Source organism: Leptidea sinapis, chromosome 3 (assembly GCF_905404315.1).
Source record: "Leptidea sinapis chromosome 3, ilLepSina1.1, whole genome shotgun sequence".
Classification (NCBI taxonomy): domain Eukaryota; kingdom Metazoa; phylum Arthropoda; class Insecta; order Lepidoptera; family Pieridae; genus Leptidea; species Leptidea sinapis.
Window position 1 is genome coordinate 7,879,342 of NC_066267.1, and position 25,915 is coordinate 7,905,256.

The 25,915-nt window shown below is 33.8% G+C and overlaps 2 protein-coding genes across 2 annotated transcripts; both read right to left on the bottom strand.

Moving 5' to 3' along the window:
• Positions 1-2,793: 2,793 nt before the first annotated feature.
• Positions 2,794-4,097, bottom strand: LOC126979365 (cold shock domain-containing protein CG9705). The gene is made up of 3 exons (XM_050828606.1): positions 3,799-4,097; positions 3,604-3,726; positions 2,794-3,523 (listed from the first exon to the last, which is right to left on the bottom strand). The coding sequence occupies exons 1-3, from the start codon at positions 3,909-3,911 to the stop codon at positions 3,370-3,372; spliced, it is 390 nt and encodes a 129-aa protein (XP_050684563.1). The 5' UTR covers positions 3,912-4,097; the 3' UTR covers positions 2,794-3,369.
• A 5,469-nt stretch (positions 4,098-9,566) lies between these two features.
• Positions 9,567-25,449, bottom strand: LOC126979368 (tyramine beta-hydroxylase). The gene is made up of 10 exons (XM_050828614.1): positions 25,026-25,449; positions 22,429-22,569; positions 21,342-21,605; positions 19,636-19,785; positions 19,212-19,344; positions 18,007-18,173; positions 16,767-16,949; positions 15,186-15,373; positions 13,209-13,365; positions 9,567-9,958 (listed from the first exon to the last, which is right to left on the bottom strand). Exons 1-10 carry the CDS (start codon positions 25,386-25,388, stop codon positions 9,884-9,886), a joined length of 1,821 nt encoding a protein of 606 aa, XP_050684571.1. The 5' UTR covers positions 25,389-25,449; the 3' UTR covers positions 9,567-9,883.
• Between the last annotated feature and the right edge of the window lie 466 nt (positions 25,450-25,915).

The window sequence follows — 25,915 nt, forward strand, 5'->3', positions numbered from 1 at the left end:
ATAACATTCACGAGGCAAAAATGTCCGATTAAATTTACGTACAAGATAGGAGACTCCTTAATAAAAGAAGTAAAGTCAGTTCGGGATCTTGGTGTTACACTGGACTCTAAATTAACGATGTCTGAACACATTGAAATTATAACTAATGGAGCTCTTAAACGACTCGGATTTATCAAACGTAAGTACATGTACCTAGATCTTTTACAAATATAACATCCATGAAAACTCTGTACTCAACATACGTAAGGAGTATCCTTGATTATGCATCATGTATTTGGTCACCTCACTATGCAGTACATATAAACAAAATTGAGTCTATACAAAAGAAGTTTGTTAAATTCTTGTGCTTCAAGGATTACTCTCATTTCGACACCTATGACGATGTCTGTGTACGCTTTAGAATGGAACCTCTGTTTATACGGCGGAAAAAAAGCGATTTACTGTTACTCCATATGTTATGGAATAACCTTATAGACTGTTCAGAATGATTAGAATCTATATATCTAAGCATACCGGACTACAGAACCCGTCACACTGCCTTGTTTCACGTCTCCCAAGTAACCACAAATTATGCCCAGAACAATATTTTAAAACGTATAACATACTTATATAATACCGAGTACGCAGATACTGACATTTTTGCGACGTCTAAGCAACGCTTTTTACACGAAATCTCAATACTTAAAACACACGAAAATAAAATTGTATAACATAAACACGAAAACAATCACCTACACCCTCACTCACTTACACTATACACACACACCTCTTAAATAATATTAGTATGTATTAATATGAGCATAAAATTACAGATGTATACCTATTAAAGTTTTGTAACTATTATTCTTAATCCTAAATTGGCATATTTGTAAGTCTCTTGTAATGGTATATATAAAGCTGTTGGAAAATTAGTAAATAAAAAAAAAAAAAAAAAACCTTCAATATGGAGGCCCCACTGTAATTTGGAATCCAGAGTAATGCCAAGAAATATAGCAGATTCTACCGGTTTTATCACCTCTTCGTGTAACAAAACACTTGCATCTACATTTTTGACATTTGGTACGGGAAATTTTATATATTTCGTTTTCTTGCTATTTAACAATAGGTTATTAGCGCTAAACCAGTAGACGATGTCAGAAGATCATTTGTATATAGATAAGGAAGACGAACAGTCCAAGAATAGACCTTTGTGTACCCCCATACTGAGAGGAGTCCCAGGAGATCTGCCATTCATGTTGACTGAATTCTATTGTTTAGATATGAAATCAGGAAGATCAAGCGCAGTTCCTTTTATGCCATAGTGACATAGCTTCCTGACCAGAGTTGAATGTTGAACACAATCAAAAGCCTTAGATTAATCACAGAAGATGCCAAGTGCATTCTCCGATTCCTCCCAGGTATCAAAAATATTTTGATTAGTTAAACACCTGCATCTGTGGTTGAACATTCCCTAGTAAAGCTAAATTGTTTCAAATTAATTAACCAATGAGAGTTAAAGTAAATAAGCATTTAGCTTAAAATTATTTTTTAAAGTCAGTGTTACTGCTAACATTAAATTTGACTTAAACCTTATAACAGCCAAAATGATGCAAGCCAGGCTGGCTTGCATCATATTGGCACACATTAGACACTTAACTGATAGAGATAGATAACAACAATATATCAAATGTTATCTGTGTGCCAAACATAAGGCCACATTATGTGTAAGATATAATGAAAATTCAAAATGTTGTCAACGTTTTGCTCATTATAGTTATTACATGTATGTAACATGAGAAACAATAATTATTTTTAAGATATCAGGGCAAAATATATAATTTTATAATAAAGTTGCAGCATATGTTCAGATGGTATCAGTACCTAAATAAATTGATGATACAGAATTGACATGGGTAAATTGATAGACCATTTGAAGGATTTATACTACTGCACCTCCTTTAATATTTAAATTGCAGTCATGTTTTAATTAACCAAAAAATAAAATTGGTTTTCTATCTGAAATTCATATCAAAATAAAATACTTAAATGTTTTCTCCAAAAATTAAATAAATAATTATATTTCATAAAACATCATTACATAAGTTATTGCCTATTTATTATTGTTTTTTTGTTAAGTTTAAAATCAATTGAAGTATATAGACCTAGAAAATGTCTAGGCTTATTAAAATAAACCTCTATCCAGAATGGCACCACCCCTCTTCCTGTGGGTATCGTAAGGGGCAACTAAGGGATACAAGGAACAGATGATGAGTGGCAGCTTCCTTTGGAGAGAGTATCAACATTTATTGTGATCGCAAACCTGCCTAACATACATATTACAAGTACATAGATGATTTTTCCTAATACATACTATTATAGGAGAGGATGGAGTATTTGTGTATCTTGCCTTGCTTATTGTACATTATGCTATTCATGTTACCTGATGATAAATTATTGTGCTCCCATCCACATGCTTTTGTAACAACAAAGGAATCACAAGAACATTGTATGCATTTAATTAAGAGTGTATGCAGGGACATACCCATGTTATAATGACTTGGAAACAGGGCAGATGTTGAGACCTTGAGAATCACACTTTAGATAACATGCCACTCATCCAAATGTTATTTTTTGTGGTGTTTAGTGAGATGTTGTAATTTGGCAGCAACAATAATAATTATCATTCTCACTTTAGTAAAAAGGCCTCTTGTTGAAATTTGGCAGAAGCGGTAATGAATTAGGCCTTGATGGTTGTGTCATGTTGAACAATTATCACAAATAAGTTGGAGTTATGGTGACAAATGAAACAAAACATTATTTACCATGTATATTTAGATTATATTTATTAAAACTAAAACAACAATGTACATAAAGGTACAAAGCTTTTATGTCTGGCATCTACTGGGAACCAATGTTGTAAAATACTCTGTGTTCTTACATTTTTCAATAATACTAACATAACAATAATGTTTACTTGAAACAATTGGTGCTTGTTACCTGATGCAAAAAACTAAGATTTGTGCAAATTATATCACAACATTATTATTAAGAAACCAAACAATGGTTAGGCCAGGCATACATAAATTAATAATATAATGCATTCATATTCCTCAATATAAAATCGTGAGAACCATTACAAGCCATTTAACTTGTATTGAATAGGTATATAAAAAAGCAGATGAAAAAACTTTCAAAAATTTAGCACCACTTACCCATTTTATGACTACTGTAACTACCTTCTATGCATATTTTTAGTTTAAATTAAATTAGCAGAACTTTGTTCTCAAGGATTAAAAAGACAAACTTAGAAATCTACAAGAACTTACATTCAATACAGATATAGTGGAAAAACATTATATTGGTAACTGATGAATGCACTGAAATCTCTGATTACAATGGTGGTTCATTCCATTTTAAATGCTTTTCAGGTGTGAGGTGTACAATTCTCACATGGACGGCTTGATTCTTTTCAAATTTTGGTGGTATTGGACATAGTCTGTATATAACTTGATCACCTGGTAGTGGAACATACTCACCTTCAACACTAAAACAGAAAATATCATAATATAAGAACACAAAGTTTAATTTCTGAATAAATTGAAATAAAATTTTAAGAATACTTACTCTGAGATATGAATGAATAGATCTTCTCCACCTTTATTTGGAGTCACAAAACCGTGGCCTCTTTCCCTACAGAACGATTTTATTTTACCAACTTCTTCAGGGTTTCCTAGAGCTCTTTCAGATCTGTAACAGTAAGGATTTTAGGGAATGAATGAATAAACTAACACTAAAATCAATAAAATAAAAAATACTTACGTTGAGGCAGTTCGATTTCTACGGGTTATAATTGGGCTGGGAAGTTGAAGGTGTGTATTTGTTTTATTAGGAGAATCATCATTGTTAAAACCAACTTCCTTTTCCTTGGACATTATTACTAAATTAATATGAGAATAAGCAAAGTTTGGGCAAAATCAAATTAAACCACTACGATAAGATAAAAAATACTTATAGTGAAACTTGACAAACTTAAAATAATAGAATCAAGTGAGAAAATAGAAACTTAAATATGTTTATAGTCTTTTATTAGACGCCACTCGCGGATCACGATAGTAAATTCAAAATGTCATAAATGGTAAATGACTTTGACAATTCCTATCATAAATTCATAATACATATTTTTAATTTTATGACCTGGTAACAAAGACTTTTAAGTCGCGTCTTATAATTCTAATGCTTTTTATTTCACAGTTTACTAATCACTTTACTTTTATATTGCTAAAATTGTTTTCTTAATATATTTATATAATGGTTTATAACTTCTTTTGTCTCTTAATAACTGATCAAGTGGAGGAGGGCGGGGTCCTATCACATTATGGACTGAATTTGAAACGACACATTTAAAATACTAATGTATATACAAATATTTGTATTGTAATTTAATTCGTTATATGTTTTCAATTGTGTAAATATAAAATTAAAACGATGTTTTATATTTCAGCCCGAATAAAGTTCCTGAATTGCAAAAGGTTTTTCAATACAGTTAATTGTGGCAAAATAAACTTTTGTTTGAAAGTTAGGCTTATTAAAGATTATAATTAATATTTTATCTGACTACTATATTTGGTAGATTATGAAACAATATTACTTAATTTGAAAGGAGTCCTAACTAAAACTTTCGGTACCATTACCTTTGTAAGGCATTTTGTATGCTGCCTGTCGCTTGATTTTAATTATTATTAAATAAAATATATAAGAAGCAAAAATGTTTTTAAAATATCTCTTATTGACCACTTTACTCTGTTCACGGAGGAAACCATTTAAAGCGCTTTCACTGACCCTGATTAGCATATAAATAATAAACTGATAAGGACAGAAAAATGTCTAGCTCTGCCCACTAACGCTTGCAACTCATGTCAATGAATAGGGCTCGTTCAAATTGCTAATGCTTTAGTGAGGAATAATTAGTAATTTAAAATGAAAAGCAAGTCAGGTTAAAAATATACTGTAATAAAATGCAATAAAGAATTTCAATGACCGCGAGAGATGTCTGAACGTAGTGCAACGACCACAGAACACTTTTACTCTAACGAGGCAACGACGGACTAATAGTTATGACTACCATTGTGATAGCAGCCTTAGCGTCTTATCTGCAACCAATCACGTAGAAGCGCAAAATCACAGTGCTTGGTTAATTCGGCGAATACAGTATACGTATTTCGTTCAGTAATGTTCTATACATAAACGTCATTGATTTCGTTAGTCGATTTCTTGTAATTCTAAAGAAATTTATTTATTTATTTTATTTTATTTATTTATTTAGATTCACCAGTGGTAATTAAAATAATACATTTATAATTATTATGCTAATTTACAAGGGTCTTATTACTAAATGCATTACCTTTTAAGGTGAATACCGCATGCTAAATTATAATACTATGCTATCATAGAATCCAAAAAGGTTATAAAACGTTTTTTCCAAGTTAAATCATTTGGTAGGATTTAGCCGTCCTGCTCGTCTCGTCACTTTCTCTTAAAAATGTTAAAGCACCAAACATGTTATGTTATGTAGGTATGTTATATTATGCGAAGTAGATTCAGCATTCACATTTCATATGATGTAGGATGCTTGAGTGGCAAGATGCAGGTTTGAGTCCCCTGATTGAATTACCACCAACAACCATCGCAAAGGCTGACTCAACGTCAAACGCCGTATCAGCACCTTGTAGAAGCGAATTTTATCCATAAAAAAGTGATTCACTTTGAATATAAGTATCATCTGCAAACAACACCGCTTAATATTTTTTATATAACATTCGTCCGATCAATATTCTTATACAGTATGGTCTGCATACCAATGAAATAAATAAAAATATAAGTAATACTAGTCCACAGAACTATGGCAAAATTTATTATTTAATTAAAAACTTTAAATTGAAAAAGTGAAATTTTCAAACAAAATAAATATTTAAATAAATATACTAAGAGATAGCAGTACTGTTTAGACGACGTACATTGACCTCTGGATCGTCGGTTTCACCTTTTATTTGTTTGAATAATTGCGACAACGAAATAAAAATTCTTATTAATAAAATGTTCATTCTTACGAACACTTTTATTTCGGTATAAACTAACTGAACTTTAAATTCAATATTGTGCATCTTGTTTTATATTAAAAAAAACTCACCCGTATTTGCAAACGTCATAGAAAAAATAAATGTCAAATTCACCGTAACAGCAATAACAATTAACAAACTTAAAAACACAATTTACACATCTACACCCATACAGTTGTAGAAAGTGTCCATTTCAGCTTGATTCATTCGAAACGCAAACACATAATCTATTCGCCCAGAAGACTTGCGGTACAATGGTCACTGATGAGTGATGAGTGATGACTGAAGTAGTGAACATTTAAATAACGAAAAAAATAAGTCTTTAATAGGGAATACCTCACAGTTATAGTTTATCGATACTTTTTTAACATTATTTAGCAACCATTACCAAATACCTACCCAACGATAGGATACAACTATTTGTGTTTTTCGAATGTTATTATAATTTAAATTATAAATTTAATGAACTTCTAGCAAGTATTTTTTTACGATTAAACTAACGAAACTACTGTTTTGTGAGTTGTGAGTGACTAAAAGGGTTTTGGCAGTCATGCTGTCGTCCTATGACGATAGTACGATCGGACCAGACTCGTTCGGATTAAATCCTGACTCGCACAAAAAAAACGGACGTGAATAATAATATGGGTATGTGTGTTCGTTGGTGAGAATATCTGCTGTCAACGTTTCGGCAATTTCAAGGGTAGGATGTACTCTCTGGTTGCGAGTAGATTTTGAAGACCGCGTCCGGTCATGTCTACAGGTCATCTGGAAGGTGTCAAGGAAGCCAAATTAACTTTAAAGAAGCTGGGGGTCATTAATAGATCACGGTAATACTTGAAGCTGACCTAGATTCTAGCGGTCTCCAAAAGCGCAGGAACACCAGATATTGTTGCCTGTATTGTTGTCATCTCTGGTCGCACCCTAGTATCAGCTAGAACCTATTGCCCGCGTGCAACGCAAAGCTGCTCGAATTGTCGGCGATCCAGTGCTCTGTGAACGGCTAGATCATTTGGCGTTGCTGGGAGTTTTCCGAACGACTGCTTAAAAACGTTATTGTTATTTACTATTACTCCTTTGTTTATAATTATTATCTCTTTTGTACTTAAGCAAAAATAAATAATTTAAATAAATTAATTTTCATTTCATTGAATACGCTAAGTATTTTAGTAAGCGTAGTGTTTTAAGGTTTTTTATGATATTTCTAGAAATACTGTGCGCTAAGTATTTAAATTTTAATAGCTTTTTGAATCGGGTATTATTTCCTTTAAAAGAAGATTGTCGATAAATTGTGCCCTTACCCTAAGCCAGTTCGCATTCTTTCGCTGTAGGACGCTCCGACGCGTTTGAAGTCACCGCGAGGAGCGAATAGGCAACATCGCTCGTGCTCTATCCGACAAACGACTAGTGTCTTTGAACTTGAAGAGCACGGAATGGCAACATCGCATTTTGATGTGCAAAGATTAAAGTTCATTGAATCATTGAGTGTTGACCCAGTAACCCCGTGACCCGATTTTACAATGTACAGCATGTTAATATTCGCTCAAAATTAAAAGTCTACATTTTGAACTATTTAGTGCACCGATTTCGTTCATGTTTTGTATATCGTCAGCAAATGCTATAACAAGTATGTGGTTACATTTAATTCATATATGTAAAATACATAAGTACTGTATAATAGTTAGAAATTGGAACGGTCCGAAAATAGAACCTTGCCCAATACTATTTATTTATCTATAAGGCGACGACCAACGGAAGACCAGCGCTGTTTTTCAAACCAGCAAATATGCTGAGTTGGGACCACTTTGTGACGTATAGAAAATAATACTCCTCAATTCTGTTTTTTGTTTTATTGTACTATATCGTCACAACTAATCTTTTTTTCTTTCTTTCAATATTGAGACGAGCTACACTCTATGATTGCTATTTTGGTAACATTGTGGTAGTTTCTTTTCTGCGGTAGTGGCCTGAGACTTGTTTTTATAACGAAGAGGGAACAAACAAGCGTATGGGTAAACCGCACCTTACACTTTCATGCAACACCGGAGAAAATATAAAGCATTGCTAGTATGTTGTTTCGTTTTGTAAACTTAGTTGTACGTGAAAGAAAGTGCATAGAATACCGCACTATAAAGGAATGACGGATGGTGAGCATGATTTCCAAGTTGTGATACGTCGTGAGAAGTTGAAATAATGTTAAACAGCCCTTGAGAATTATACTCCGTGTGATAAATGCGGTCAGGAGCAACTCATCAAATATGTTGGAGTTTCTAATAAGTTCTCATAATTCTCAGCTTCTGCATATGCAGTTCAATCAAAGAATTGTAAGCTACAAAGAATTTTTACACGCTTTATATATTATTATATATTTCTCTTGTATGTTTGTATGTATGTATGAAACTGACTCATTTAGATGCGATTTTGATCCACTTTAAACGGCCAGATTTCATTCAAACTTGAAGATTTATCGAGGACCGATGACAATACACTTATTTAATAAGATTAATTTGCAAAATAAGATTTATGCCATTATAATTAATTTTTAAATAAATAATTATCTAATAAGCGCCATCTAGTAATTTATTGTAAACTAAAAAGGAACCTCGCGACATGTCAAGACAGTTCCACAAAATTATAGTATCTAATTCGTTTAGAAGCGAATAGATGGCGGTGAATTTGTATTTCATGCCATCTAGCAGCATTTTAATAAACTTTTAAGGCAATTATGAAATAATATCATGGAACGTACGCGTATACAAATGATTCTGTAATGTTGAAGTAATGTTTTTATTTACGAAAAGATGGCGCTGTTTAAGTAATCTGTTTCCATTATAAATTATTAATGCGTGATTTAACTGAGCTAATTATTATAAGAGCTAGTTGGGTGATCTCCGGCTAACTGAATTAAGTGATCTTTCAATATAACTAAAATATTTTTATTCGCAAATATTAAAATCCCTTCATTCAATCTAAAAAAATTAACTAAAAAATGAAAAATAATTAATAGTTAAAAAAACTAAAAAACAAGCTTTATTTTAAATTCAACTAAAAATAGAAAATAAATATAAATAAATTTAAACTGAAAATAGTGTAGAAAAAATATATTTCATTATAAAAAAAATCGTGCGGCGTAAAAGAATTATTATTTTAATAAAATCTTAAAAAGCACCCCACGCTTTTTTATAATGTAATATATATTTCTTTACAATATTTTCAATTTAAATTTATTAAAATTTATTTTCTACTTTTTAGTTGAATTTAAAATAAAGCGAGTTTTTTAAACTTTATTTATTATAAGCTGTTTTATATTTACTGATATTTGATCAGTAGTTTTTAACCGATTACATAAAAAGAAGGAAAATATTAGGTGCTATGTTTGCTACTTTCAGATTAGTGGCTTGATAAAATGCAGCATGCCACGGCCATGCTCTTGGAAATATTTTATAAATATGGACAAAGAAATTAAACATAAAATACGTTATTATTGCAATAATTTTATTAAGAAGTAAACATGATATTCAGTTAATATTGAAAAATTTCCATTAATATTTAACAAATAGTCTAATTTATTTTAACGTTGCAAAATATTTATAATCACAGAATTCATATTCATATACTTCTTTGTCCATCAGGCCAAGAGGCGCGGTAAATGTGCTAAAGATACTATTTCGGCCAATGGATTAGCGTAGCTATCCAACGCGAAATAAATTAAATCTACATATAAATATATTTATAAGCAAATAATGTACACTTTGTTAAATCTATGTAACTCTTTTCGTCTTCTTCCAGTTTTAAACTAAGCAGGCTCTTTGTTCGGGCTTCAACGGTAATCTTATTTTTGGTATAACTATTCCTTCCCATTCTCCCTGTAAGAAAAAAATATATAGGATAAATATTTACGTCCAACTTTTCATACTCATAAAATTCGCATCGGGTACAATAGCGACTAAGGGTAAATTTTCGTGTTACGCTTTTTCTGCAGAAGGGTAACGTTGCAGTTAGATACGCAACAGTCCTAAAGATATACCCTCTTTTTCAAAATGGTCCGCTAACTTTAAACAGCTACTTAGGAGTGTTTTTTCTCATTCTGACTTAGGTCAATAAAAGAAGACACGAGTGATAATTAGCAATGCTTTAAGTTAGCAGACTATTATGAATAAGGTCGTTACCCTAAAACGGTTTAAGGAATCTGAAGTTGAACCCTAATAAAAGAATTTAGAAGAGAACCGATGGGCCTAGACCTAGTAGTTCTAATCTAATCTACTTAATTCTAATCGTTTCGAAATTAAATAGATTGTAAACAATAGGGGAAGCTGGTGCTGCCGTACCAATCGCATTGCTTCTAATGTTTAAAAGTATGTCATTCTAATGGACCTGTTTCACCATAATATGGAAAATGAAAATATACTTATTATGAGTAACGGTCAAAGGCACAACGTCACCTCCGCTTGTTCCTACTGCAATTATTATATCACAGGACAATGATATTATATATAATAATGAGGTAGATATCGCATTGCGCGCGCAAATTGTTGCAGACAAATTCAGACAATTGTCGTAATTTCGTTTAGTCGGCTAATAGCAGCGAGCTAATCGGAACGTATTCGTGGCGTGACAATAATAATCTAAACTGCCAACCTGTGTGTTAAGAAAATGTAAAAACTATGTTTGCAAGATACTCGTATATAAGAGTGAAGGTATTTCATACCATACGAAAGTATATAAAAGAACGTCGTATTTGTATTTTATCACGATTTTATTTTTTATTTACAAATAAATCTCGAATTATTAACGTGGTGGTACGAGCAAGATTGAGATTATGATGTCAACTGCAGCGCGACAAGGACAAATACCATGTGTCATAGATTAATCAACCAGAAGTGAAATCGTAGGCAGAATACATAGCGTTCGTAACCGCTTGATTGCGGAACTTGAGTTTTCTTGTTAGTTAGTGAGCGTCTTTCTTAAATAATATTATGATGATTATAATAAGTTCTGGCTTTCAAAGTCAAAGGTGGTATAGAATGAGATTAGTAATAGCAGGCTATTTGATATTTTATTAGTACTTAATCTTGGTATGTATGTAACGTACCAGGAGGTCTATTCAAAAAATCGCCAACGACACATTTGGAACGATACGATAATACTCCGAATATATCGCAACTACCCTGTCTGCTGCGGGATAATCGAGGAAATGATGTAAAAAAGGCGTTGCTGCAGTGAATGTGATACGAAATTTAATATTTTTTAATAAACAAGTGCGTATAGCTGAACTATCAAACTACAAAAACAAGTTTTAGGGTAGGTAGCGGACGTAGACAGGAAATGCTATCTGCTTGCGTAGGAGTTCTTTCAGTAACAATACCCTTTCGGTATATCCCTTGCTAACTGCAGAAGAATCAATGGATCATTTTCTGTTTCTCCCATCTTATTGTAATAAACCCTCAACAAAAATACATTCATAAATAATATAATATACAAGAAATAATAATTGTAAACTTAAAACTTTTGGGGATCCGTCGTTAGTAAAATTGTAAAAATGGAACCCTTATTGTTAATACATTTCGGTTTTGTTTTGATATGTCTGTATGTTTTTTATTATTTTATGTACAAATAATTTACATCATCAATATGGCTATATATTATAATCAATATGAAGTTTTCTTTTTATCTTGATTATAATATATAGCATATTTATCAAACACCGAATGTTGTCTAGGTAACCTATCTATACTTTTGAATATCATTGATCACAGGATAATATTGTGACAAGTTTTACATAGTAAGATGTGGATAGCCTATACTACAATTTTATTAGTCTTATATGTTATTTCTTTATGTACCTAAGTACTCTGTAAGTTGTAATTGTTTGCTTTTCCTAATAAAATAAAAGTGCGGTGATTCCGTGACGGACCATGTTGTATGCAGAGGCTGCAAAATTGTTCTGGACTTAGATTAAGGGGGGGTCTCCGCTGCGCTCCAACTAGATACCGCAGGCGTAATCGTAAAGTGCGGCAACTAACACGACGCCCAAGTGGCCTACTCGAACAATGTGTGACGTTGACGCGCCACATGTTCTGTTAAACTTTGCTAATAATTGAAACTTAAATGCCGGGTTGCGAAGTAAAACTTTGTAAAAATAATACTACAAGAAATAAGAAAGACACTGGTATCCCATATTATCAGTAAGTATTTTGTATTTTAGTAATTTCAATGTAACACGATGCGTATGTTACAAAATTTGATGCCGTTGAGTGTTAAGATGCCACGCACACAAGCACCTATTGTTGCCGTAATAAAAAAGCTTAAATTATTCTTAGGTGATGCGGTATCTAGATGGAGCGCAGCGGAGTCCAATCCTTAATGTAGGGTTCTGGATTACAGTTGTGTCGTGATTATTCGTCCAACTCAAACTATCAACTAAAAATTAAATAAACTATAATAAAATAAACTATATCAAAAAATTATTAACAGATTACAAACTTATAATATATTATTTAATGGTAGCTATTTTCCGATATATTTCATTGCTCTATATCACAATATGTGATGAATATTACAAATATAAATTCAAATATTTTAATTCAAAATAGGATTATAGGATATAATATCACTTATTGTAAGTCAAAAACTACTGATCAAAAATAATATCATGAAATAGAACTGATTAATTAAGCAGTTTAGTATATATTTTGATTTTAATTATGTACCTATTTAATTAAAAGTTACTTTTAAGTTTAGTTGAAGGATTAAATTAATTTACTTTTTAAATCTAATGATCTTATCTAATGTTATCATCTTGTTTTAGTATATAGCACAATTTTATTTATATTATTTTTTGTAACATAGGTAGTGGAAACTCCAGATGTGTTTGGAAAAGTTATCATTTTTTAAATATGTAAGTATATTTTGTGAGTGTTTAAAAATAAAGTAAAATAAATTGTGGTAATAGGCTGGTAAGCCTGCCACTAGAGTTTCAGTAACAACATGTAGAAAACTTCCAAACATTCCAAACTTTTTTATTTGTTGATGTTACAAATATTAAAGTTTTTAACTGGTCCTAAAGTTAAAGAGTTTATTTATTCTATAACCCAATGTAAGCTATGTAATTTGCACCTGAAATCGGCTGCCATCCGATTTATTGCACTGCATTGATATAGGAGAGTGTTGATAAAGCATTTGTAACGCTTTGACCCTCAAAGGCGACCACGGCGTTATCGACAAGTAGTTAGCGCGAGGTGGAGCGCGCAGATCTATCGAAATGTTGTCCCATCTGTAAAAATAATTGTAGGTAATGGATAAACGGACTCTAAAGTCATCATGATGTTATGACGACCAGCTACCCCAGCAAGGTTTTTCAGTTTGGTTTAGAATCAGCTCCCAGAGCATTCCAGTCTTTTTCAAACTACTCTGATATATGTATACAGGTCTTGCACTCGTTCTTCCGATTTGTTCCCATTTCGCCCCGAGTTTTCATCCCACATTCCAGTTTCGTCCCACATTCCAATTTTGTCCCACGTTTATTTTTATTCCTGTTTCGGGTCACTTCATAAAATGTTATTTTTGTACAGCCAGAAAAAGAAATGTGAATTACAACAATATTTTAAATATATTATACAAGAGCAATAGCTTACCTGAGACCAAACGATGGTATGAAAGAAATTCATAAACCTAAACCAGGCTATTGTAATTTATATTACGATTTGAATAATAACTAAAAAAAATACTAAATACACTTGCATAAACATAAACACATGCATTTAACGGTAAAAAAGGCTCCTGTTGCCATTAATTGATTTCTGGTATTGAGTAGGTACTAACTTGCTGAGTTCATTAATAATATTCATTGTCAAAAATAAGATTAATTAAAATATTATGTATGCTGTCCGTACAAAACATGTTGTTAAACACTTAAATTACTACCCGAGGCGAATAAAGAACAAAAAGTGGGACAACAAAGAATAAAATATTAAATTATTCATTATTCTTATTTTCGAGGCGAAATAGTTAAACTTTGCGGGGCGAAACAGGAACAAATAGTTCTTCCTTAAATAATGATGTCAGCTTAATGCCATTACATCCCGCGACTTGTAAGCCACAGAGATCAATAAACATTCTATGAATATTAACAAGAAGGATGATAAACCTGTGCGACTATTTCAAAAAATATAGTACTTAGATAAAATATATAGAAGTACCAACATAATATTATTTCATATTGCATTCTGTATTCAAAATTGTCTAAGATCTGCGATGATAAGGTTTAAAATAATTACATATGACGTATATTTACCGTTCTTATATAACTATGTCCCGAAGAGCTGTTTCACCTAACTCCTGCCGCCGAATTCCACCTTCGCACGATACGCCATAAATTAGGATATCATCCCCACCATCTGGATGTGTGGTGTCACACACTACAAAGCTATGGAATGATCGGACAGCCTGGGACTAGATTGTGATAATTTTATAGCGATAGAAATGACTGTACAATATTGTATATTTTTAACGAAAAGAGCGCAAAAAACGAATGCTGGGCGAGTTTCTTGCGCCGCTTCATCTCTCTCAGAGCGCCATTTGTTTCCGACGCGGTAGTAGCATCTAGTAGTTATTAGAAATGACATCAAAAAGTATTCTAAAGGAATCAATTTTGAGAAAATAAATGCCTTTTATGCCTTTTAATGAGCTTCCTTGTGCAGTGTTTCCGGGACGATACGACATGGGTACTTTAAAAAAAGCGCGTACACTTCCCTTTTAATACTGTAATCCTTGTAGTACTAGAAATATAATGCCTTTCTTTCTTCCAACTTCTCTATATCTTCAATAACTATATAGATATATTTTTAATAGTCTTTATAGTTTTAGACACTCTGCGCCAGTTAGAGACAGCTTATCTTTACGTATTTTGAAATGTATATTAGTTTTGGCTCGTTCCAATATAAAGCATATATTCTCATGTTCGTTTAAAAAATTTGTATATTTATTTTATTAGTTAACACGTAACAGAAAATAACCTATTGTATTAATAATAATTCTTTATTTATTCTAGTTATATTTATATCACTCCTTTATAAGAGTTTCTATTAAATTGACCTTTGTTCAAACTCGAAGTACTTCTCCAAAGCTTCATTTGCCACAGCGCTTTTGCAAACCTCTAGTTCGGTCGCGGGGTAGTAATGAAGATAATTTACACACATCTCGTCCGTGATCGCGTGACCTCCGATCGTTGTGTTCTCTTTTTCACTAGTGTTGTACACACAAGTTGTTTTTAAATAATCACCCTAAAACAACATAATGGATTAAACTTACAATATATAATAGCAATAACAAACATGTTAAAGTACCGGACAATTGAGTCGCACCATTTAACAATTTTTAGATGACGCCACAACTTTAACTATTACCTGAAACCGTCCAATCTACGCCGATTAAAGGTATTGATAATGTTCAATAGCTAAATAGCGACCTGTCAAAAGTTTCAAATAATTATTCGATATTGATTTGACATTGATATTGACTTCACTTTTTAATTTTAGTTTTACTTATGCCAAGGAAATGGAAGGTGCAACACATTCCGCAGTTTTTGTTAAAGTCAGTGTTACTGTTAACGTTAAATATGACTTAAATTAATCTATAACAGCTGATATGATGCAAGCCCAGCCTTAATATTCTTTTTGAATATATTCCAGAATATTTTATTCTAATCTAATTTAATGGAGCGCTTCTTTTAAATTAAAACTATAACGGCCTTACAAATAAACTTTGTATGAAGTTATAACAGATGATAAACAAAGAAAATGCAAAATGTTTATATTTTCGTTGACATCACTGTCAATACAATGAATTCTGAAGTTTTCCTAATGACAAGTTGACTTGCAAATAAACGCGGGAAACGATATACGTCAAAACAAACAATTCGTAAGCAAAATGTCTATTTGTAAACATTTTACATATTCTTGGTCTATGCTTAGTTAGCTTTATGCCAATTTTATTTGTAAGGCCGTAAAGGTTTATACAGGTTATAAGGTAAGCACAGAATTACATTAGCAATTTATTTTACTACAAAATCCTTGTGTGTATTCTGAATCTCCATCATTTAAAAAATATATATTTTAACAACACTTCCGTGTGTCGCTATAACGTAACTTTATTTCTTGGTCCTTTATTGCTCAAACACATATCGGGTTCACCGATGTCACGCACAGTGCGGTTCGTAACATCAGCTTGGATTCAGTATTTTGATTGGTCATTTAAAGCCTGCTAGCTAAGCTTGGAATGTTACTATTACGTCACAAAGATGGCGGCCAGTCCCATTCTCAACGCACGGGGAATATACTCAAATTGAAGATGAAACGCCTTTCAGTGGTGTTACCAAATTGATTGACTGAACTACCATTTTCGTATTTAAGTTGCAAGTTGCATGCAGCATTTATCAACAGGTGACCTTCTGGCTCCTCTTTAGTCCTTTTCCAAAATAACTCGCGAATTGGTTTTTTTTTATGTAAGTGATCACCGCTGCCCGTACCCTCTTGCAAAACCAGAGGAATCACTTAGGGTCAATAGATGTTTTGAACGTACCCATGTCGTATAAACGTGGAAACAAACTACAAACATTTTTTCAACAGTTTGGCTATCTATAAAGTGGATACTTGGTTAGAAAGTACAGTTACATACAGGAAAAATTTTCACAGGTCTGTGTAGTATCCTGATCTCCTGGAAATGAGTTGAGTAATGCATATCTCTGTTGATCACGGGTAACTCTACTCCGCGACGATAGTGTCTCGTCCAGACCGCGATACCAGTGAGATGAGTATGTAGCTGGCTGCCGAAAACCATGATACCACTTTCTGGCAGACCCTGGAATTAAAATCCATTGGCTTAAACAGTAAGGTTTGATATGATTCCTGCCATCGAATTCTAACACTGACGCGACGCAAGCAACTTAAATATCATCCAACTAGATGTATGGTTCCATGACAGTGCAGGTTTGTAGTAGTTTTTTCTAAGTATAATCAAACTGAGGATTAAACTTACTTGCGCGGTGTGTCCATTTTATACATAGGTACCTTCAGAAATTACTTTAAAAGACTACACAACTTAAGTATAACTTAATGATCAAAGAGGATGTAAATACTACGTAATAAAAGACGGGACTGCCTGAGTAAAAATTGAAATTTAGTTTAGTATGAAGCGCGCATTTAAGATAAGTTTGAAATAGTAGTAATTACAGTATCGCGATTGGCCACAAAGTATAATCCGGCTAAGTTTGCTATCTCCGCTTTTCACAAGATTGTAAGCGTCATCTGTCAATCTATCAATGACTGCGCGTTTCATACAGTTGAATGAATCGTTTTTTTTCAAATCCAAAATTAAAGAAAAAGCGTCGCTGTGGTGACAGTGACTGTGGTTTAAGGAAAATATAGGAAAAAAAATATAAATAAATATAATAAAATATATTCATTGAAGGAAAATATATAAGATTTCACTAATGACACTTCAAGCTGAGTTCTTAAGAACTCAGTTTTACGTGAACGAGTTCAATTGGTCTTGATCTCCATTAATCACAAAGCGATTACACCAACACCTTTTGAGCGTTGACATAAACTGAGTTTACATGTCATTTGCAATAGAATGTATCAATATCAAAATTGTTAAATGTCAATGTTTCTATTCTATTAAGATAACGACAGTGACAACTCTGGAACGCGATCAAATAGGTTAACGCCCAAAATTCGGTAGTCAGCATTTAAATGCGTTTTGGCTATAACTGCGTTTAGTTTGTGTTGGTGAAACCAGAATTGAATCTGTTAACCCGTATACAGTCGTAAGCTTAGTTCAAAGTATTCTAATCGCGTTCTACTTCAAGGTTGAAATCGGGGCTCAGAGGAATGTATCCTCTTGTTTTTGTTCTCACCACACCAGTGCACTGTGGTATGCAGTATCCCGTCAGTGGGAACGCTTCCTGACGTCCGGGTATAGCCATCTTGTCCGTGTACTCCAAGCCGAGCTCCATTATTGCTGCGTCATACTTGCGTCTGTGTTGTGTTACATGTAACGTGATTCCGGAGCTGTCAACCCAATCTGTCAAGTGTCAACTTATTTTACATTACTTGCACAGGATGAAATAAATATAAGAAAGAGAGTTTCTAAAACAAGGCTCATAGAGATCGATCAATCGGGTTAAAAAAATCCAGCGAATTGCAATTTTCTGGTCATTTTTCTAATATACAGACTCAGGTGTCAAAAAGGAATCATTTGATAGCTTTATTTTCCTCGAGATATCCCACTGGTTTAACTGTCAGTTCAACTCGTCTTTCAGAGTATTTAGGTGATTGTAAATTCTAAGTAGAGGCATCTTACTGGCAAACGTAACCATAGACCACCTATGAATATTCACTCGCATTTTAATAAAACTTGTCAAAAGCACAGAAAAGTCAAATATAACATTGTAAATTTATTACTTTAAAATATACAAAAGGGAATAACTGAAAATAAGAGTAAGACTAAACGGCGCAATAACTATTAATTTATTTACAGATTTGCTGGTAACTGGTAACTAGCCCGTAGTTATCAGTCAGCAAATCTGCGGCGTTGCGATATAGTAGGTACATTTCGTTACACGTGCAGAAAGTATGTCATTTCTTCATGAATCCATGAATGTAACGAAATAGTAGGTACATTTCGTTACACGTGCAGAAAGTATGTCATTTCTTCATGAATCCATGAATGTAACGAAATAGTAGGTACATTTCGTTACACGTACAGAAAGTATGTCATTTCTTCATGAATCCATGAATGTAACGAAATAGTAGGTACATTTCGTTACACGTGCAGAAAGTATGTCATTTCTTCATGAATCCATGAATGTAACGAAATAGTAGGTACATTTCGTTACACGTGCAGAAAGTATGTCATTTCTTCATGAATCCATGAATGTAACGAAATAGTAGGTACATTTCGTTACACGTACAGAAAGTATGTCATTTCTTCACGAATCCCGGTCCCATCAGTGAAAATGACAAAAAAATGTCCAATATGGCTATTTATAAAATTATCAATATACATACTAATTCTATTATCATACAATACTTTGTCATCATTATACAAGCGGGTGCTCACCTACTCTCATCTCAGGGTTATTGTAGTGAACCTCAAGCATCACAAACTTGTTGGCATCCGGTCCTCCCAGAGGTAGGCCGGCTTCTTCAGGATACACGAACGGTGGCGCGCCCATAGCCCAGGCGGCTTTTACCTATAAATTAATATTATTCGATTTCTAAAACAAACGTACTGCATTCAATATTATGTCACAAGAGAAAACTAAATAAAAAGTGCACCCAAACTAGGTCAAGTGAAAGATGTGAAGGAATTAAACTTCAATTAATAGAAAAAAAGTGTGTGTGTACTAATGTACGCATTTAAGTTCTTTTTCGTTGGCGTTATAAAACAAACATCCTAAAAAAATATTCCTCGAGCTATTTTAAGTTTGTAGAAAAAACAATGTAACATAATAAAAAAAACTTATATAAGTAACATAACTCACCTTTGAACATTGTTTAGTGGAGACTGGCCTCTCTTCCGAGAAGCAGTTACCTTCATACAGTGGTATTTCTAATGCTGGGTCAGCGTCGCAGTAGAACACCTCCATGTGATGGACTAGTCCTTCGTTACCTTTTGTTATTGTAGACTCAAACTACACAAAAATATAAGTATCTTTAGTGCTAATAACAAAGAATGGAAAAGTATTTGTTTTTTGTTATGTCTGTGGCTTTATATACAGACAACTAAATCTAGGTTGGTAGATTCATATAAATATTAGGTAATACGTAGTACATATTATATTACAAACATAATTTTAATGTTTAGATTTTTCCATTAAAACTTTTAATGTCAACTATAAAATTAACAAAAAAAAATTATAAAAACATCTTTGTAAGTAGATAATATAATTTGAAAGATGCGGGATGCGTGGTAGGTATATTCTGCAGTAATTTTCACATTTCCCGAGTAGGCTGCAGTATGGGTGTACCTTTGCCATTCCTTGAAGCAAAAATAAAACCACTCATAACTGATAAGCAATGTATACTCGTACAATACATTTCCCGCCCATTTAAGCGGCAACTCGAAAACTTGTGTGTATTACCTAGTCGTAGAAAAAATATTGTATTTATTTATTTAACACCAACAAGACAAACACTAACAAAAGTATAATAATATTATTACAATAAAAGTATGCGATGTTCTATAACTACTTAGGTCCAACAACGCTCGTGGCGGCATTCATTGCGCTGCGACCCACACCACTAACGTTTTTCGATCATTCTTATACAACTATGGCATAAAATACTTAGTAAAAGCTCTTGTTGCGACAAACTAGGGAGACCCCTAGTCGGGTAGTGAGATCGATCAGTAAGCGATCAACCATTAAAATGTAAGTCTCTGTTATTTAAACGGAATCTATTATTAGTATATTATGTTTTGCGGTTTTATTTTATTTTAGAGCGAAAAAATAGTTGATAGTCACTTTAGTGTTTAGCTTTCTCCCGGCGGAACAGTTTGCCTAATTGCCTACTAAATTAGAAAATTGATGATCCATATTCATCATTCAAACTCTCCCTGGAAGACCATACTCCATAGAATGGCCGATAGCAGATTTGCTAGAAGCGCCTCTCAAAGCTACTACAAAGCTGTGGAATAAACCCTGTGCGGTGTATCCGGGACGAGAAGAATATCTAAATTTGTGACCTCACTTTGAAGCTCGTGAGTGCCAGAATTATAAAACAATCACAGTTTTTACTATAGAATTTAGATTAAGGATTGGTCTCCGCTGCGCTCCAACTAGATACGGATCCTCCACTACCTAAGAGCAATAGCTTTTCTTTATAACGGCAACTATTAGGTGTTTGTGTGCGTGGCATCTTGACACTCAATGACATCTACCAAATTTTGTAACATACGCATCGTGTTATTTTACATTGTAATTAATAAAATACAAAATACTTACTGATGACATGTGATCCCAGTTTCTTTCTTATTTCTTGTTGTATTACTTTTAACAAAGGTTTTTAACGCAACCCGGCATTTTAGTTTCAATTATTACTAGAGTTTAGAACATTTGGCAAGTCAACGTCACACCTTGTTCGACATTGGCTCGAGTACACCCTCTTGGGCGTAATATAGATATACACACAATATACACGATAGTAAAAACTCTTCGTGTTACAGAAAAAATAAAACATAAGAAATTACCTTTATGATATGATGAGTCTTCGAAGTAATAAACTGAGGTAGTTTAACAACCTTACACCAATATGTTGTGTCGGACTTTGGTACTTTAAGGTTCTTCGTGGTGATGGGAATTGCATTGCCGCTCTGATGAGACACTGCTGTAGGTGTCAACAGGCGAACTCGAATAAAGCCGTGATCGGATGACGAAGTACAAGATATACACAAGCCGTTGGATGAAAACAGTTTGTCGTTCCCTCGCGCCCATATCACATGTACTGTACCATCCTAGACAGAGGAAAAAAAAGTTAGAAAAGGAAAAGACTGTTTAAGTAACTTCTTTTGACGTAATTTTTGATCAATACGGCATTCGTTTACCATGATCCACGATATTTTTATATGAAAATAAGGAACGAGACCAGCAGGACGTTCTTCTGATGGTAATAGACACGCCCTGCCCATTACTATGCAGTGCCGCCTGAAAGACTCAAATATTCTGAGGGGCACTAAAACTGCGCTCACCACCTTGAGACATAAGATGTTAAGTCTCATTTACCGAGTAATTTCACTAGCTACGGCGCCTGTCAGACGGAAACACAGAAATGCTTATACATTACTGGTTCATGGCAGAAATAGGCGCCGTTGTGGTACCCATAATCTAGCCGGCATCCTGTGCAAAGGAGCCTCCCACTAGTAATTGTCGATCATTTAGCCTAAGGGTTAGTAAGCCTCTCAGGTAGGGGTTCTCGGTTTTGAATAGTACCTAGTATGTGTTTATTTAATGTTTAAGTATGTGAATTGAAATGTTTTAGCAAAAACATGTTAAATTGGATGCCTAGACCAGTTGCCAGTTATGATCCCATTGTCTAAAAACCTTAAGGTTACTAGTAGAGCCAAGATTTACCAAATTATAACTTCTGAATATTATTACGTAACATTTGGCAACATTAGCAATATGGTAAGTGTCGGTGCACTTTCTTGATTGGCGCACATATTGGCAAAAAAATTATGTCACATAATAGTTCTACGGTCCGAGAACATCTACTTTACTAAGTAAACTTCACAATTTGTTATGTGTTTCAAATTTAATTTGTGTTTTCAACCATCTTACCTCGATTATGTAATCATCATCGTCGCAGGTGTCGAAGTAACGATCGAAGTAAACGCTTCTGGTCTTCGGGTCGATGTGGAACGCCTCGCAGTTTTGTTTATCATCACGGACAAGTTTACCATTCTCATCCGAATGCATATCCTTCAACAAAAATATACATAAGGAATCTCAAATAAAAAACGAGACTAAAACGAAAAATATATTTGAGTTAATGTAATAATTAAGATTTCACACATATCTTTGGACCATTTGGCTTTCCTCGTGATTATGTGTTCGGTCACTCTGTGCGGTCCTGTGTTATAGAATACCTAAAACATATCTTCCAAAAGAATTACCATATAGGTCAGGGGCGTGCATATCATATTGGCAATAGGGCAGTGCCCTAGTGAACCTAAATAAATATAGTACTAGTGTTAAAGTGAATTTACTCCCTACGGTAGGCAGTCAACAGATTGCGTATGCGAAGCAAACAGCGTTTCATACAACTTTTATCGTACTGTCGGACTAAGGGACTACGCGCACTTATTCAGCTCTTTTCAGCTTTTGTCCATAAAAAACATCAATTTTGTATGGAGACGTGTACGCGTCCATTCTCCTTTCGCGGCAAACCAGCATAAAATGAGGATAAATTTGTTTTTACTATGCGAAAGCTATAGAGAGCGTTCGGCGCTGTTTCGCCGCGTACAGCGCTGTTCGCCGTCGAATGCGGCATAGAAGCAGAGCTGTATAAGTGTGATCAAAATCGTTCAGCGAAACGCGAATGGAGCTGAACACGCACTTAGCGTGTAGTCCCTAAAGCTCAACTACGACTTGTTAGATTCTACAGTATCTACCTACCTACCTTGCTAGAAAGCCAATGCACGCCATCAATATTTGTACAACTGTCTGAAGGAGAGAAAGAATAGTCAGGTGTAAATGAATTGAGAATTTTTACAGTGGGTTCAAAAATGCGCTGACATCTTCTCGCAGGAACAAAACATCATCCCTATTAATATTATAAATGTTAATGTAATTTTATTTGTTACGCTTACCGTCTTAACCACTCAACCGATTCAGATGAAATTTAATACAGAGATAGAATAGAGAAGGACATGGGCTAGCTCCCTTTTGTAGCGAAAAAATAAGTGAAGGGGTTGAAAGTTTGTATGTTGGTTCGTCATTATCGAGAATGACTTTTTAAAATTTCAACCTGTGTAGGGATGAAAATTCGTATGTATGGAAGTCCAAACAACGTGACGCTTTCACGGCGAACTACGAATTCGATTTTGATTATATTTGCTACATAAATAGACTAGACCTTGAGAAAAGACGTAAGCTACCACTTTTAGTAAAAAAGGGCATGAACGGGATGAAATAAGGGATGAAAGTTTGCATGGGAAACTTTGTATTTAGGCACTTGATAAGAAGTAATTTATAAACATATTTTGTTAGAGCCTTTTTTGAAACTTAGACCTACATGGGGATGAAATGGTAGATGTAAGTTTGCAGGGAAATACTATTAAAGAGACTGTCAACAATGACCAGGGATATTAGCTGTATCATAGAAGAGCGCCGCGACGGTAGAGCACTTTGTGTGTGTATTATTTGCAAAGTAGCCAAACAAATAAAAAATAATGCTCCTTGTAACTATCCCACGCGGACGAAGTCGCGGGTAAAAGCTAGTAGAAATATAAATTTGGCCAAAAACAGTTCCTGTTCCATCTTCCAATGCGAGTGTATAGCAAGGAAGCCGCCTCCTTTATTTCTACCAAGAAAAAACATGGCTACAATTTCAGGATTCTCTCTGACAGTATAGGGGTCCAAACTGTGTTGCAGACGAACTAACAAATAATTAATAAGAAAACTATGAAAACGACTTGGCTCTATAGTATATTAAGGGACACAGTGTCCAGTGTTTATTATAAAAATAATATATGATATTGTTGTAAAAGCATATAAGTACATCGTCCCACAAAAGACTACTTTACTTTTACTACCACCTATGCCACTCTTGCCAATTTGCTTCGCGGAATACGTCCATGCATACGCTCTCTTACGCACAATGCTTTGATGAGAAAACCTTAAGTGCTGTAGAAAGTCGAAAGAAGCGATACCTGCACCATCACCAAGACTGACACGCCGCCACCTGCTCACCAGCAAATACGATATTCGAATTATTCTGGGCAACCCTAACAAGACCTACCACTAAACAAAAATCTTTCCACAATCAGCATAACAGACAACCCTAAGTGCAGAGGATTAAAGTTTCATCATGAGTGACCGTTTCATCATGGAACGGTCGCTCATGTAATCCTGGTATGTACAGGCCGACCAACGGACAAAACTCCTTCGAAACACGAGGGCGTTCCAAGAGGTCTTCCCAGGAAGATCTGAACTTCTGGAAATACCTGGCTGCTTAGTAGTTACTTACCCAATATTTTTTATATAAAAATGTATGTAGACCAAAAAAAACATATCAGTATTAAAGTTGTGAATAATCTACTACTGGCTTCAAAAATTCACCTTTGAGTTGGAATAAGTTGCGCTTATATCAGTCTGTATTCATAATATTCAAATTATCTATTAGAGTACATAATATGAATGAAGTAAGTACTCACCTCAAAATGTTCTTGGCCAGTGTAGTCGGTCCATAATAAACAGACATCAGCATTGTTGAGATCTCCTCTATCAGAGAATCCCAAGCTAATCCATTTCATCGGCTGCGTATCGTCAGAGAACACGATTTGAAAACGAATTTTATTAATTGAATAGTAAACTCGCCATTTCAACAGAATATCCCCTTTTGGGTCCAACACTGCTTCGCTTTCACCAATTTTCGAAATTTTGGAGGGAAAAGTTTTGATGTCAAAGTCTTTTTCATACAAAAAGGCTGTGGATTTATCTGTTTCTTCGTGAATAAATAACGAAAAAGTAGGATAAATAAATACGTATAATGTTATAACGATCCTCCAGGAATACATTTTAATGCTAATATTATATCATTTTGAAACAAGGGATGACTGAACGCCGGCGTTGTTCAAGTGAAAATGCTGGAATCAACCCTCGAATGAAGTCCGCTTAGACTACGGTGCGCATATAACGTAAAGTTCATCAAAGCAGGTACTGTCAGCATAAAAAATAAATTAATAATTTTTTGGAACGCAAATGAACATGCAAATCTATTAGGGAGGGAGTGATATTTGGGCAATATTGATTTTGATATTACTGATTTCGAAGAGTAAGATTAATATTTAAAAAAAATAATATGAAGAAATTTAAACATACCTAATAGCATAGCATTTTAGTATCAGAAGCAACGGCTTGGCTATATATGTATAGCCTAGACAGGAATTTTTGAGATATTGTATTTGTAGCAAGCGACCTTTGTATTAATCAGTTAACTAACATTAAGTAATGCATCGACCTAGGTATTGTGTATAAGTTTGAATGCAGAAATAATCGTACATAATAATAGTTATTAGAATTCTTTGACCAATATTCAGAAGAC

Excerpts from the sequence above, each read along its gene's own strand:
- LOC126979368 (XM_050828614.1), bottom strand. The coding sequence starts at position 25,388 with ATGTATTCCTGGAGGATCGTTATAACATTATACGTATTTATTTATCCT. Across the intron at positions 19,786-21,341 it reads AGACTCATCATATCATAAAG|TTTGAGTCTACAATAACAAA; the intron begins GTAATTTCTTAT and ends ATTTTTGTGTAG. Across the intron at positions 9,959-13,208 it reads CGGATGGCAGCCGATTTCAG|GGAGAATGGGAAGGAATAGT; the intron begins GTGCAAATTACA and ends TTTTTCTTACAG.
- LOC126979365 (XM_050828606.1), bottom strand. The coding sequence starts at position 3,911 with ATGTCCAAGGAAAAGGAAGTTGGTTTTAACAATGATGATTCTCCTAAT. Across the intron at positions 3,727-3,798 it reads AGAAATCGAACTGCCTCAAC|ATCTGAAAGAGCTCTAGGAA; the intron begins GTAAGTATTTTT and ends TTACTGTTACAG. Across the intron at positions 3,524-3,603 it reads CTATTCATTCATATCTCAGA|TGTTGAAGGTGAGTATGTTC; the intron begins GTAAGTATTCTT and ends TTTCTGTTTTAG.